The sequence below is a fragment of the Gopherus flavomarginatus genome, chromosome 1 (assembly GCF_025201925.1).
Source record: "Gopherus flavomarginatus isolate rGopFla2 chromosome 1, rGopFla2.mat.asm, whole genome shotgun sequence".
Classification (NCBI taxonomy): domain Eukaryota; kingdom Metazoa; phylum Chordata; order Testudines; family Testudinidae; genus Gopherus; species Gopherus flavomarginatus.
The window spans coordinates 12,773,517-12,788,417 of NC_066617.1; the positions used below are offsets into that span (position 1 = coordinate 12,773,517).

At 46.6% G+C, this 14,901-nt stretch overlaps 1 protein-coding gene across 3 annotated transcripts in view; it reads right to left on the reverse strand.

Annotated features, from left to right (window-relative positions):
* Positions 1-14,901, reverse strand: part of SFMBT2 (Scm like with four mbt domains 2) — a 205,969-nt gene that overhangs the window by 65,232 nt on the left and 125,836 nt on the right. For all 3 annotated transcript variants that reach the window (XM_050936826.1, XM_050936824.1, XM_050936825.1), the window contains 3 exons: positions 12,670-12,771; positions 9,710-9,857; positions 2,365-2,447 (listed from right to left, as the gene is read on the reverse strand). In XM_050936826.1, the coding sequence (XP_050792783.1) occupies positions 2,365-2,447; positions 9,710-9,857; positions 12,670-12,771 (333 nt within the window). The remainder of the gene's footprint in view (positions 1-2,364; positions 2,448-9,709; positions 9,858-12,669; positions 12,772-14,901) is intronic.

Genomic DNA, 14,901 nt, shown 5'->3' on the forward strand with positions numbered 1-14,901 from the left:
TAGCAGCTAAGGGACCACGTTTACAAAACATCTAAGTGAGTTTGTTGAAATATTTTTTTATGCCAGCTAACAAGGAAACACCATCTATCATCAGCCTGGCTCCTTTTGTTGTGATGCAGCGCTGGAGGCTATTTTATAAAGAATCAATGGCAAAACAGTTAGCTGGGAGTTTATTTTCTTAAGTACTTGGCCACGTCAATCCATTTCATAACTACCTCTGCTTGCTAAATAGCCCCAAGGGAAATGGTTACAATGTATCCACTTCGCTGCCACCTCTCCTTGTGCTACCTGGAAGATTTGTGATTAAAAAAAACAAGTTTGTAATAAACATTCCATCAAAGAGCTGCTCTTCACGTGCTAACAAATGGAACAGCCTGGTAGGGATGTCAGGCAGATGACAATGGAGAGACGGTAGTTCTCTGTAGAGAACTGTTTTATCACGAGTCAAATAACAACAGACATGCGTTCGTACAATGAATGTTTAAAAAAAAAGTTATTAGAACTGATTTAATCTTTGGAGGACAATCTCAGGGTGGCTGGCATTGTGAGCACAGCTCCAGTGCCTAATGAAAAGAAAAAAAAGGAAGGCAGATAAAAAGAAGGGAAGAAAGAAACAAACGGAAAGGAAATTAGACAATCATCACCAGGATCATTTATTTGCATGTTATCATATCCCTGTCTCCCACTCTCCATCGGTTCCTGTGTTTTAGGTTATAAATTCTGCCAGGCAGGGCTTTCCTTTCATACAGGATAGTACAATGCAGGACAATGTGGAGACTCCCAATCCTGAGGGGAGACCTGATCCAAAGCCCACTGATGTCAATGGGTGTCTTTCCAGTGCCTTTAATGGGGTTTGGATCTGGCATTGGGGCCTCTGAGCTCTACCATAATAAGAAAGAAAGAAGGATCACCTATAAGAATTCTAATATGAACATCAGAGGACCTTTAAATACAGTCACGCTGCAGGCATATAAGAAAAGCCACACTGTACAAAGGGTGATGTAAGATTCCCAACTCTGATCATTCCATTGGCAGCACAATGCCAGTGTGCAATGCCAGTTTAACAAGATGGAAGATGCACTGCAAACTCGGGAAAAGTGCGCAATGTACATGAAACAGTAGCAGCATCATGCTGCTCCTAGGCTCGCTCCTGCTAGCCGGCAGCGCCCATCTCCAGTACACATCATGCCGGTAGCAGGGACAAAGCAGGACAGAGAACAGAAGAGAGTAGGTTTGGCCAAAGGGACACGGACTGCAATGTCTGTTCCTCACTACAACACTTGGGCTGTGATCCAGTTCCGTGCATCACAATAGTTCCATGGTGGGTGGGACTGCAGAGAGGCTGCCCAGGGGAATCCAGGCCCATCATGCACTTCGCTCTACAGTGGTTCTCTCCCAGAATAGCATAGCAGGGGAATGACAGGTGGGGGAATAGCTTGTGTGTCTTCTGGCCAATGAACGACTGCTCGTAAGTGACCACGAGGAATCAGCTGCCCACCTGGTTTAAACAATGTATTATTTTGTACAGTTTCAAAAGAATGTTGGGCTCGAATTGCTGATGGGCTCCATGCTCCGATGAAGAAGGTAATCATTTTCTCATATGGACACCAGGCAAGAAGAGCGCTCAACATTGAAAAGACAGAAGGTTAATGCTTTGCTTAATGAGTGGTGGACTCCTATACATTAAGATTCATAGACGCACAGCTCCATTCCTAAGAACAGCCCAGCTACTCATAGTTTCCAAAGCTTTTATGAGCCTGCAGTGTCATGATGCATAGCACACTCACACACAACTCCTGCTGTATTAGAGAAACTCAAACACTCCCAAATGGTGGAGCTTCCACCTTGCTCAATCAATGTCCTACTTACTTATACCTCGATGACTTCACTTAGTCTTTTAGTGCCCTGTGTTCAAAATAAAACCCAAAATCAAGAGAAACACTCCAATGAGCAAAACAGCCCCACAAAATCAATAGGAGTCTTTCCATAGACCTCAGGGGGCTTGTATGGTATTATTAATTATTTTAATCATGGTAGCACCTACAGTTCTCAAAAAAATCAGGGCCCGTCATGCTGGGTGCTGTACAAACACAGTAAGAGATCATGGAATCGAAATAAGCAAGACAGCTAAAGAAAGTATTATTGCTCCCACTTTACAGATGGGGAAACTGAGGCATGGAACAATTAAGTGAGTTATTTAGGCTCACACAGGATGACTGCAGCAGAGCTCCCGTCTCCCAGTGGTTTAACTACAAGAACATGCTTTTTCACAGAAGGCTTTGGATCAGGCCCTTAGTTCAGAGCAGTAAGTGGGTTTGCTCAAGCTTCCATCAACACCATCACAAAGGGGAGAATAAGTCTTACGTTTCTAAAGCAAAAGTGAGGAGCTGCCTCTGCTCCACATTGCTTCTGATAATCTGCCCAGTCGAAGTCCTGGCCAGAGTAACCTGTAGGAGAAGAAAACAGGGAAACACGGTAAGTCATTATTTACAGAAGAGAGAAAGAAATTAATATTTCAATGCAACAGTAACTTGCACTTCCATACTGCCTCCTCCCATCAAAGGATCTCAAGGCACTTTACAAACACCAATGAGTTAAGCGTCATATGCCGTTGGGAGGCAGGTAATTATTATCATCCCAATTTAAAGCAGGGAAACAGAGGCCCACCCAGTTTAAGATTACACAGTGAGGGAATGGCAGTGCTAAGAACAGAGACCAGACCTCTCAGCTCTGAGTCAGACACTTAACCCACAAGATCATCCTTCCTGCTTCCCTGTAAATACTTAGGGACTGAAATATTGTATGTGTGGCATGGGTCCAGCACTCAAAGGAGAATAAATGTTGTCATGCTGCTCTGTTTAGTGCTAGTTTTATTTGCTACAGTCTATGTGTCGTCCGAAATTACTTATTATTATTCTTTGTAGTGGGAGAACTTAGAGGCCCTCATCAGGGATTGCAGCCCCACTTTGCTAACTGCAGTGCACTCATATATAACAAAAAGACGGCGCCTCTCTCAAGGAACTTACAATGCGTTTAGTTACAACTCTCTGTACACACCCGGTGTTGCTGGAACACAGCTGCCTCTGGGGTGGAGGGCAGCTGCTCAGTGGCACATGGCAGTCTACTGACAGAGAGGAAATTCTTGCCACGTACATCAGGGCAAACCCTCTGAGCTTAATGAAAAGCACCTTGGGATCTTTAATTCTACTCCAATCCAGTTCTAGATATCTTAGGTATTTATAAGGCCTCCATTGCCATAAAATCTCAGCACCTCATACTTGTTAACGTATTGATCCTCACAACACTCCTGTAAAGTGTTAGTCCTGTTGTACAGATGGGAAACTGAGGCACACATGATTGATGTGACTTGCCCAAGGGCACTCAGGAAGTATAGGTGGAGCAGAGAAATGAACCCAGGGCTCTCATGTCCTAGGTAGCACCCCAACATCTGGACCCCTCCTTCCCCTCTAAAGGGCCTATTCAGAATGGAGGTCACGTTCATTTATAGGGCCTTGTCTGAAATTGCCCCAGCCCTATAGATGTCTTGTAAAACTTGGCCCTTTAGACTGTAAGCTCCTTAAGACAGGGCCTGGTTCTGTGTTTCTACAGTGACTAAGAAAATAGAATTCTTATCTTCACTAGGGGCCTCCAGGTGTTACTGTGATAATAATTGTAGAATCATGATCACTGGAAAGTTTCATGGTTTAAAGCCCAATTTCTCCGCCAGGTCTTTCTCTTTGTGGATACAATTTGGGTCCAATCTTACAAGGTTCCGAACACCCTCTAACTTCCGTTGTCACGCATGGAAAATGAGGGCACTCAAGAATGTACAGGACGGAAACCTTTATACAAGTGAAAGTTATTTCTGGGGTTTTTTTTCCTCCTGCAAATGAATTGCAGGTGCAAAAATTGTGGGTGCGAATAACATCTATAAAAAAGGAATGGCAAGGTTTTAAACACATATCCCTAAGAATCCTGTCGAGAGGCTAGAATTTAGATTAGATGAGATGATCCAAAAGAGGTCCCTTCTAATGATGGTGTACATAACAAATAAAATAGTACAGCACCGAGCACAGATGGTCACAACAAGGTTAGCCTCTATGCGCTACAAAAATCAGGATAATGGACACAAGTCAGATATTAGGAATGGCAATATATAAAAACCTGTAGGAGAACACTTCAACCTCCCTGGCCACACTATAGCAGACCTTAAGGTGGCCATCCTGCAGCAAAAAAACTTCAGGACCAGACTTCAAAGAGAAACTGCTGAGCTTCAGTTCATCTGCAAATTTGACACCATCAGCTCAGGATTAAACAAAGACTGTGAATGGCTTGTCAACTACAAAACCAGTTTCTCCTCCCTTGGTTTTCACACCTCAACTGCTAGAACAGGGCCTCATCCTCCCTGATTGAACTAACCTCATTATCTCTAGCTTGCTTACATATATATACCTGCCCCTGGAAATTTCCACTACATGCATCTGATGAAGTGGGTATTCACCCACAAAAGCTCATGCTCCAAAACGTCTGTTAGTCTGTAAGGTGCCACAGGATTCTTTGATGCTTTTACAGATCCAGACTAACATGTAACCCTCTGATACTTGATACAATGATACAGAACATTTTCTGCAAAGATGTCATTGAGGATGAAAGGTTGTTTTTCATCAAAAAGCATTTTCGGCTGAAAAATCTCAACCAGCTCCAAGAAAAAAAAAAATCTTCACAGCCAAGTCAGTCTTCTGCGTGACACAATGGAATGGAATACAAAACAAAAGGCATATGTAACTTCATGTGTTTGTCTTAACGAGAACATCCTACAGACCTAACACTCTCTAGCATTGCTACTAAGACTCTGCTAAAATGTGCCACATCTGTTGAACTTTAGCCCTGAAGCAACAATTCTACCGTGGCTGAGGAACAGTAATAAACGATATGTGAAGACAGTTCTTTTGGACGCCAGCTGCCAGACTACATTGCTGTCAGAAGAAATAAAAAGCTGGATACGTTCTAAAGGTTCCCCCATCTCCAATTAAAACCCAGCAGACAGTTTTTGGATCTTTTATTGTGAGCGACAGGAAAGTTTTGCGGTGAAGATGGGAAAGGCTTGTGGCAGTGGATTCACTGGTAGGCTATCCAATTGTCACGCCACCATCATTTTGCAGCCTGATACTGAACCATTGAAATCAGTGGAAATTTTACTACTGACTTCAACAGCGGCAGGATCGAGCCCTTAGAGAAGAGTTACAAATGAGTATGCCGCAATTCACTAATATTAAGATTCAGTAGCAGAAGGGTGATTACTCCAAGAGCTGGCACTCACTAATTCTGCCTACAAAACACGTTTGGATCCAGGACCTTCTGATCCACATTGCAGACCTCACCTGCGTGAGCTAAATAAGTATCCCCATTAGCAGGTTGCATTAATAAACCGTTATCCTCTTGTGGCTCAAGGTACATCGACTTGCTTTGCTAATGTGCTTGACATGCTGCCCACAAAACAGGGGAAAAAAGAATGTGCTATTATCTTGTCTGTACAAGACCGGAAGAGCCTAGTGGCTTACTCAGAAGTGAATATAATAATCCAAATGTACTGAAAGTTTTAAAGGGAGTGTTCCCTTAGTAAACCTTATAAATAGCAGCTCTACCAAAATGTTTCCCCCTCTCCTAATAGCTCATAAAAAGAAACATAGGCTGTTACTCTGAAGGGAAGTGGTGTATAAACCCAGTTCTAATAAATATAAACTGTGCCTATTCAATGTTTATAAAGAGGTAGGAACTGGGTATTCATTTTTGGCACTATATATAAAAATACTGCTCTGTTTCTAGCAGCATATGTTTACAACTCCAGCATATGACTCATCTACTGTACATTTTCTCTGTCGACCTCTGCTTTACAAAAGATGTGGTGGTGTACATGTAAAAGCGGGATGGATATTAAAAGCATGGTGATGCCGAATAATCAGACAGGCCACACTATGCCTGATGGAACAAGCTATTACTGTCCTAGGCAATGAAAGTAAGGTACCATTATAATCATGGACCCTTATCTCCATTTAAAGTTATCCAAAGGATAGAGCGTAAATATACAAGAACAAAGACTCTTTGTACAAAGAAGAAATTCTCAGCAGTGGCTTTGCTTTCTCAGCTCCTCCTGCATATCAGTTTGTGGACTTTTCCTACAGATGGGCATTTTGCTGGCAAGTATCTTCAGTGTCTTTTCTACATGGGAAAGATCCTGGCCAGAAACTTCTCGGCACAGGATCATATGAAAGAAATTCAGGCTCTCTGCTAAAATGGAAACCAGCGATTTACATGGTGAGTATCTAGTGAGGAGTGATATTATTTCCTTCTCTTTATTGATATGGTATATTTAAGGCTGTGAGTTTGTCAAGGAAGTCATGGATTCTATGACTTTCCATGACCTCTGTGACTTCTGCAGCAGCTGGTGTGGCTGGCTCTGAGCTGCCAGAGCAGCCCAGGCAGCCCCCCATGGCAGTCTCAGGCCACCCCTCCCACCCCCGCAGCAGCAGGAGGAGTTTGGGTGTGGGTAGGGGTCTCAGGCCTGAAGGCTGGGGTGCAGGAGGGGGTGAGTGCTCTGGGTAGCACTTACCTTGAGGGGGAAGGGCGGTCTCACTGGAAGGGGCAACATGTCCCTCCCTCAGCTCCTAGCTCCATGCGCTGTCTCCGCCCGCAGACACCGCCCCCGCAGCTCCCATTGGCCGCGTTTCCTGGCGAATGGTTGCTGCAGTACTGGCAGCATGTGGAGCTAGGATCTTAGGGAGGTACATGTTGCCACTTCTGAGAAGCCGGATAGGGAGTCTGCCAGCCCCGCCAACTCCCTTCCCCCAGCACCAGCGGGGAGGGGTCCCGGGCTGCTCCCACCCAAGCACCCTCAGCGCCTCGCAGAACACTCCCCCAGCACTTGCGGTGGTCCCCTTATACACCCATAGCGCACCCCCCGTGAACCCACGGTACCCCCTGGGCTGCACCCCCGAGCACCTGTGCACCCCCAAACCATCCAGGATGCACCCTGGGCTGCCCCCCCCAGCACCTGTGGGCCCTCCATAAGCACCGTGGCACTCCCAAGATTTAGTCAGGAGTATAGTACAAGTCAGGGCAGGTCACGGGCTGTGAATTTTTGTTTACTGCCTGTGACCTGTCCATGACATTTACTAAAAATATCTGTGACTAAAACGTAGCCTTAAATATATTTCATCAGTTGCCTGTTCACATCATTGTTGTCTTTTGGAAATAACTAATTTCTGTAGCTCTCCACCCCTTTTATATTTGTCCTGTTTGTTTCTTTAACGTTCAGGGCTGATATTGTCCTGTTCAGAAAGGGCTAGAGAGACATGGACTCAGTAAGTTCCCCTAGTACTCTTCACCAGTTTGATTTCATTTTTGTTTCCCATACACTTTTTAAATCAGGCATTTAGAATTTCTCAGCCCTCTGATCACCTTTGAGTGACAGACATAGCGCTTGTCAGATGAAAAGGCTTTCGACAGCCTGGGTGTTAAGATGTATTTTGGGCATAGAGCCATCAAACACACCAGAAGTAATATGTTAATTTACTCTGTATGGATATCTCTCATCTTCCTCATGTCATTTCTTACACGTCCCCTTCAGGATCCTTGATTCAACGGCCTCACCTACCAGACAGGAGATTTTCAGTGTGCTAAGTTAGCATAGTTTCCAGGCATGTCTGTTACTGGGGGACAAGAGGATTTCTAATGATTCCTCAAGAACCTTCGGGGAACCCAGATCCCTGGAGGTGATACTATACATCTATTTAAACATTTCTGGCCCAGGTACAGAAACAAGTACAGTAGTCACCAGAGGTGCAACTACGCTGCTGCCATGCCAAAAAAATTTGGCATCAAATGCAGAAGTCAAGGCAACCTGAATCATAAAATTCTGTATCGAAAGGCCTTTGTATCACCTTGAATTGAAAGTGAGTGGTATGGAAATTATGAAGCAATGGCCGCTCTAGAGAGAAACATATGGTCTATCGTCTTAGTTAATTAACAGGCCTGTATGAGATGGATTCTGAATAGGCAGGTTACCTGGTCAAGTATGTGGTGACTAGGGGCAAATACCAAGATTTATGAGCAGTGAAGCTGATAATTGTGGTGCAGTGAAATCAGGGAACCTCGGTGCTAGCCTTGGTACTGCCAGTGACTAGTATGAGTCCTTCGGCAAGTTACTTTGCTCTTCTGTGCCTTGGTTTGCCTTATCTAATTAGACCATAGGCCCTTTGGGAGAAGGCCTGGCTATGGGTCTGTATAGTGCTTATGATGCTGGGTGCTATAATACAAATAGTAAACTAGAGACAATGGTTTTGGCCCAGGCTCTATATGAAAGGGGATTAACTAGACCATTCTTTGATGAAATAGTTTTCCTAACAAACATCTGTGAACACTTAAGCAAGTACCTTGATTTCAAGCAGTATTGAAATCAGTGTCAAAAGGCCACATTCGTGTCCCTCGAACTAGCCGAATAAAAGAGGATAAATTCTGTCTGCAGATATGAGTATACAGCTGCCACTGACTTCGGCATGGGCTTCAGATTAAGCATATGCTGAAGGGTTTTTGTGGGATGTGTCTCCAATACCTTCTATGGGTGAACCCACTACCAGTATTAGCGTGACAATGGAATAACAGCTTACAGACTAGCATGCAGCAGCATTTTATTACCCATTTAAATAAACTCACACCCACCAAATATTACGGGGGGAAAAATTACAATTTTGTTTCAAGTGGTTTTGCTGCCACCAGAATATCAATTTTAGCGAAATTATGGCTGATCTTGCACTGAAGTAGATGGACTTTGGAGTTTCAAAAATTACACCCTATTCAAGATTTTCTAAAACTGGAACAATTTATCCGAATTGAACCAAAATGAAAAAAACTCCAGGTGGAAGTTCTCAGATTTTGTTGCAAGTGTTTCTTTTGGCTTCCAGTCCTAATTCTACCCCCAATGTATTGTGTATTCTTGGGCAGATAACGTCTTTGTGCCTCAGTACCCCCAACACAATGGCCCCTTTCATAGCCGTGGGCCGCTCATTATCACTCTCCTTTAGCTACTTGCCATGTTATCTGAGCATCTCACGATGTATAAATGTATCTTCACAACACCTGCGCAAGGCAGGGCAGTGCTTTTAGCCCCATTTTACAGACGGGGAATTAAGGCACAGAGATGCTAAATGACCTGCCCAAGTCCAAACAGGAAGTAGATGAGAGACAGGCAAGATTTGAACCCCCGTTTCCCAAGCTACTGCCCTAGCCACTGGACTGTCCTTCCTCTCTGGATACAGTAATGAGGGGAGCACAATACGGCCTTCCATGTTTATACAGCACCATGAAGGTGCTGAGTATTATAAAGATCCATATTACAAGAATTCAGAATATTTTGTGTTGTTGTAGCTACGTCGGTCCCAGGTCATTAGGCTTTTTAATCAACTTCAGTACAGCACCTAACGCACGTCAATAAATAAAACCATTTACAGGACCAGCTCAGCAGCTACTCTGATTTATTCCAGCTGTGGATTTGGCCCATATCATGTAGTGTAATTTTTTCCAGACAATTAGCACTTCTATCTTCCAATGTAAATTGGAACAGGGTTTTTAAAGGCATCAAGAGAGCCGGTTTGTCTTTTGGTAGGGGAAAAACAACATCAAAATACCGATCATCAAAACGCATAATACAGACCCTTGGGAGGTGTGAGATTGACTCCGTTTTTAAGGCACCATTGTACTGGTAAGATCCCTAAGGAATCAGCATGGCAGAGCATTGAGATTTTGCTGGGTTCGGGTCTCAGGTCATCAATGGTCACTTGTAAATAATGATTGTTAAAAACCTGAAGGGAAGAAAACAGGCCAATGTTAATTTATTGTAATGCACACCACACTGGGGTAAAATAACGTATCTATGCCTGGTTGTCAGCAGGGCTCATTTATCAGCACAGACAGTCGAAATAGGCTCCTGAAACTCCATAGTGAGGGATGGAACTAGGAGTTGCACTGATCATGTCTGCAGTGTGGGTGAAACTCACCTATAAGCAGAGAACCAGCAAAGACTAGGCACCAGTTACCTCCCACTCAAAAGAGGGTGAAAGCAGGATTTAAAGCAGAGGTGGGCAAACTACGGCCCACAGGCTACTTCCAGCCCGCAGGACCCTCCTCTTGGCCCCTGAGTTCCTGGCCCAGGAGGCTGGCCCCCGGCCCCTCCCCTGCTGTTCCCCCTCCCCTGTAGTCTCAGCTTGCTGCACTGCCGGCACAATGCTCTGGGTGGCAGCGCAGCTATAGAGCCGGCTTGACTCGGTGCTGTGTGCTGGTGTGGCTGGCTCTAGCCGGGCAGCGCGGCTGCCTGGCCTGGTGCTCTGGGCAGCGCAGTAAGGGGGCAGGGAGCAGGGGGCTTGGATAGAGGGCAAGGGAGTTAGGGGTGGTGGTCAGGGGTGTGGATAGGGGTCGGGGTGGTCAGAGGGCGGGGAGCAGGATGGGGCAGGGATCCCAGGGGGGCGGTCAGGAATGAGAGGAGGGGTTGGATGGGGCAGCAGGGGGCAGTCGGGGTGGGGAGGGGGTCTGGAGCAGTCAGGGGACAGGGAGCGCAGGGCGGGTGTATGAGATAGGAATCCCGGGGGGGGGCCGTCAGGGGACGTGGGGGTTGGATGGGACATGAGTCCCAAGGAGCTGTCAGGGGGTGAGAAGTAGGGGGTGGTCGGATGGGGGCGGGGGCCTGGCACAGCCTCCCCTAGCCAGCCCTGAGTACCATTTCGAAAACCCGATGTGGCCCTCAGGCCAAAAAGTTTGCCCATTCCTGATTTAAAGGGCCATGGACCTCGTACTGTCCTTTGGCACAGGGGCGAATTCCACCTGTTGTGTCACATCATAGTTACAAAGGGACACACTCAGATCCTGGGACCTCAGTGAGAGTCACATGTGGGCAGAACCTGGCCTGAAGTGTTTTATCTGAAGCATTGTGGCACTGACTTTTACCAGACCAGTTAAGAGGGATGACATACTTGCTAACGTTTCTGATGGTAAATACTGATTTGATGCCACATAAACATGCAAGGCACCATCTAAGATTCTGGGGCTGCTCACCAATTGAATTTGCTAGAAACAAATCCGGGCTCACAGGGCCGGCGCGTCCACTAGGCAACCCGAGGCGGTCGCCTAGGGCGGCAGGATTTGCGGGCGGCATTTTGCTGCCCTCAGCGGAAATTTGGCGGCAGCGAGTCCTTCCGCTCTGGGTCTTCAGCAGAAATTTGGCAGCGGGTCCTTCGCTCACTCCGGGACCCACCGCCGAAGTGCCCCAAAGATGCGGAGTGGAACGACCCCCTGCCGACGAATGCTCAGAGGAGGAGCGCTGCCGTCTAGGGCGACAAAAACCCTGGCGCCGCTTCTGCTGGCTCAACCTGGGCTGGAGATTAGAAGAGGCAAGGCATCTCTTTCCCCTTCATGTGTGCCTGGGGGCTTGAGCCTGCATCCACTGAAATCAATGGCACTGACTTCAAAGGTGCAGGATTGGGTCCTGTCGCACGTTGCCACTAGCTCTGCCTATGCAAAAAGGAGTGAACTGGCTAAGGCAGCTGGAAGAGGGTGTGTCCAGAGTGGTTGTAGGCAGGGCTTTTATAGCTGTAGGAGAGACGGTAGAACGCTCATAAAGGAAGTGTAGTGAGTTCCCAAGCCAGCTCCTCTCAGCTGTTTACACCACCACACACCACCTCTAGCACAGCTCATGTGCAGACAGGCAAGGTTTAGCTCTTCTTTAATTACCAGGCAATGGTGGCCTTCTTGCCTGCTGTAAGGGCCATCAGCTAGATAGTGCAGACAGCTGCTCAGCGGGCATGCCAGCTGTTTCTGGCATTGCACAGATAGTGCAATATTCTTAACTACCAGTGTGGGCCTTGGAGAACCTCAATGGTGACACAACCTAACCAGAAAAGGCAACGCGGGTGTGAGGATCCATTTTAACACATCAGTCCCTGGTCAGTAAGTTGGCCTGAAAAGCACCTGCTCACTGCTGAGATACCAAGGGACTGCAGAACGAATGGGGCCATCTGTTGTTCTGGGACTCTGTGCAAGCATGAGGATGTGCTCCCTTTTCCGGGGTCAGAGGCGAGTGGATAAAGAAAGAGGTTTTAGCACGATTTAGGGGTGCAAGCCCCTACACCTGCCACTCTCTTTCCCTATGGAATGTGTGTGTTATCACCAACGTTGTACCAGCTTTATTGGGCAGGAGGGAGAAAACATGCATACTCCCTGTCCCTGACCTATCCTACTCCGTCGTCCCACGTGGTTGCCCTGATATGCAGAATAGCTTCTGTATGGCCAGGGAAGGGGAAGGTGAGATGATGCTGCATGGGCAGCCCAGTCCCCTCTTCCTTGTAGTGGGGGGAGATCTGCACACAAGGTCCCCACCATGTATAGGTCTAAGGAAGATATCATTCCGTGCCAACCAGCACAATAAAAATACACAGATGATCCATTAGGAAAGAGAGCAAGGTGAAGTGCAAGGACTTTTTTTAATGCACATTTATTATTCTGACCTCCAGCTAATGAAATTCCACTGGACAGTCATTTAAACGTGATTATTAACCATGGGTGGTTATTAACCTATAGTTCGGGGCCAGCCTGGTATTTTCAGTCCCACTTGCAAGAGCTCACCTTAGTCACTGATGCAGGACAGATATTAAAGGGTTCCCTCATGTCCACCACCTCCAGCTTCATCCCCACTGTGAAGAAGTGGCTCCTCAAATCAGCATGATCCTGTGCATATATATGGGAAACAAGCAAATCGGCGTATCAGTGATACCAGCCACAAACTCAGCATTTATGAGAACCAAGTGCCCCAGCATTTTATTTTACAAGAGGTACATCTGCCTGCATTAATGTATCTGCCTGTATTGCCTAATTAATATGTTGCTCTGTGGCTTTAATTGCTTTCTCTGGGTGGACAGTTTTCCTAACAAAAGAAAGAAACCAAGTATAAACTTTTAAGGTAGACTAGGATAGGCGAGAGAATGAAAGGATCCCATACTAATGCTTGGATCCCACGGGATGGATATTCAGGGCCAAGTCTTTCAATCCTTAAACAGCCACAACTTCCACTGACTTCACCTGAAATTTCTCAGTGGATGTTGGAGGCTCGTGACCGTGAGCAGCTAGATTCTCATTTTCATAAAGGTGCTTCTGTGCTGGCCTGACAGCATAACAGGGTCTTAAATGGGACAGAAATGGATAACTTAGAATATCACTTGTACAGGGTCCCCTCATCTGGTTTAAGGGATCTATGCCAGTCCTGTTCCTAGCCCCTCAGCATGGAGGGCACACTGGGAATTGTAACAGTGGAATGTCAGGGGTGTGGCCAGAGTGCACTGTACTATAGCTATTCTCCATTTCCCAAGGCCCACAGGGCAGATGTGAAGGAGAGCAACCCAAAGGCTGCTCTAAGTTTACACAACGGGCTAGACAGTTTCCTACGTGACAAGAGAATACAGGAAACACAGACACAACTTTAAAGAGACCTTAACCCATCCCCCACTTTGACCCTGACCAAGCATAGGTAACTCAAAATTAGGCCCAGGGACCAAAATCAGGCTCTCCAGCAGTTGAGACAAGGGACAGCACTAGATGACAGCCATTTATTTTAAAAGCCATGCAACGAGACCACACGTTACTGCCTTAGGGCTATGCTAAGCCTCACGAGGTGGGCGCGAAGAGATCACACAGCAGTTGGGACACTCTGGCTGACTCAGCAAAACTGCCTGTGGTCATGTGCCCGTCCAGATCTGCTGGATGGGACAGAAGAGGGCAGGGGCCATGTCCCTGCCCCTTTGGCGAGCCTAGCTCTGGGGAAGGCATTCAGGGGATGCAGGCCCTGGGATTGTGGCTGACCCCGTGCAGCATCACAAGAGATGGAGGGATGGGCGGATCCTTGGTCCCTCCTCCAGCTTGCAGATCTGCTCAGGAGAGGCAACAGTCACACAGGATTTCAACAAGGTTTCCCAAAAGTCACCGCTCCAGCTGGCCCCCTCAGCTGAGCAGAATAGGCCATGGAGACAGAACAGGTCCTCAGAACCCAAAAGGCTGGCAGCAAGGTAGCACGTTTACAGGACAGTGCAGGGAAGCCAGCCAGTGCTAAACCTGGTCTGTGCATCAGTAAAGCGCCCTCCACAAACACTAAATCCACTAACGTAACAAAGGGCCAGAGTCTACCAGTCTAACAGGAAGGATGGTGCCAGTGGTTATGGCATTAGGCTGGGATTCGGAAGATCCACATTCAGTTCTCTGCTCTGCCAAAGGCTTGCTATGTGATCTTTGGCAGGGTCACCTAGTGTTTCTGTACCGCTGTCCCCCATGTGTAAAATGGAGATATTAGTCCGTCTCTCCTTCACGGGGTGGTGCGAGGTTTGTAAAGTCTGAGAAGTGATGCAATAACATTATCTTACTCAGGCTGAGCAGTACCTTACGCTGCAAGGAGAAGATTTCAGTGGAAAAAAAGACTATGTGAATATGGGTGGATGAATCTGGACCTAGACACCCTGATTTGCTTTCCTGTGCATGCACGATTAAGGGGGAGGTTTGCCCAACTATGTAGGGAATTAATTAGGGTGTTCAAATGCCTTAATTAGCTCTTAAATTCTCAGCCTCGGACGCCAAACTGAGACGGTGCTAACCACGAATTTATCCTTTGCAAGGGGCAGGCAAGTCTTGTTCCCATTGTTCAGACACCTATTTCCTCAACAAAAAACATCACAGGTAGAAGCCCTAGGACCGCATTGCATTAAGGATCATGTTTCAGTTTTATTAGCTCAAGAGTGATCTCCTTTCTGTGATAAAAGAGTATTTCCGAACCATCAATCCATTAGCCAGTACATCTCCTGTGATAAGAGGTAT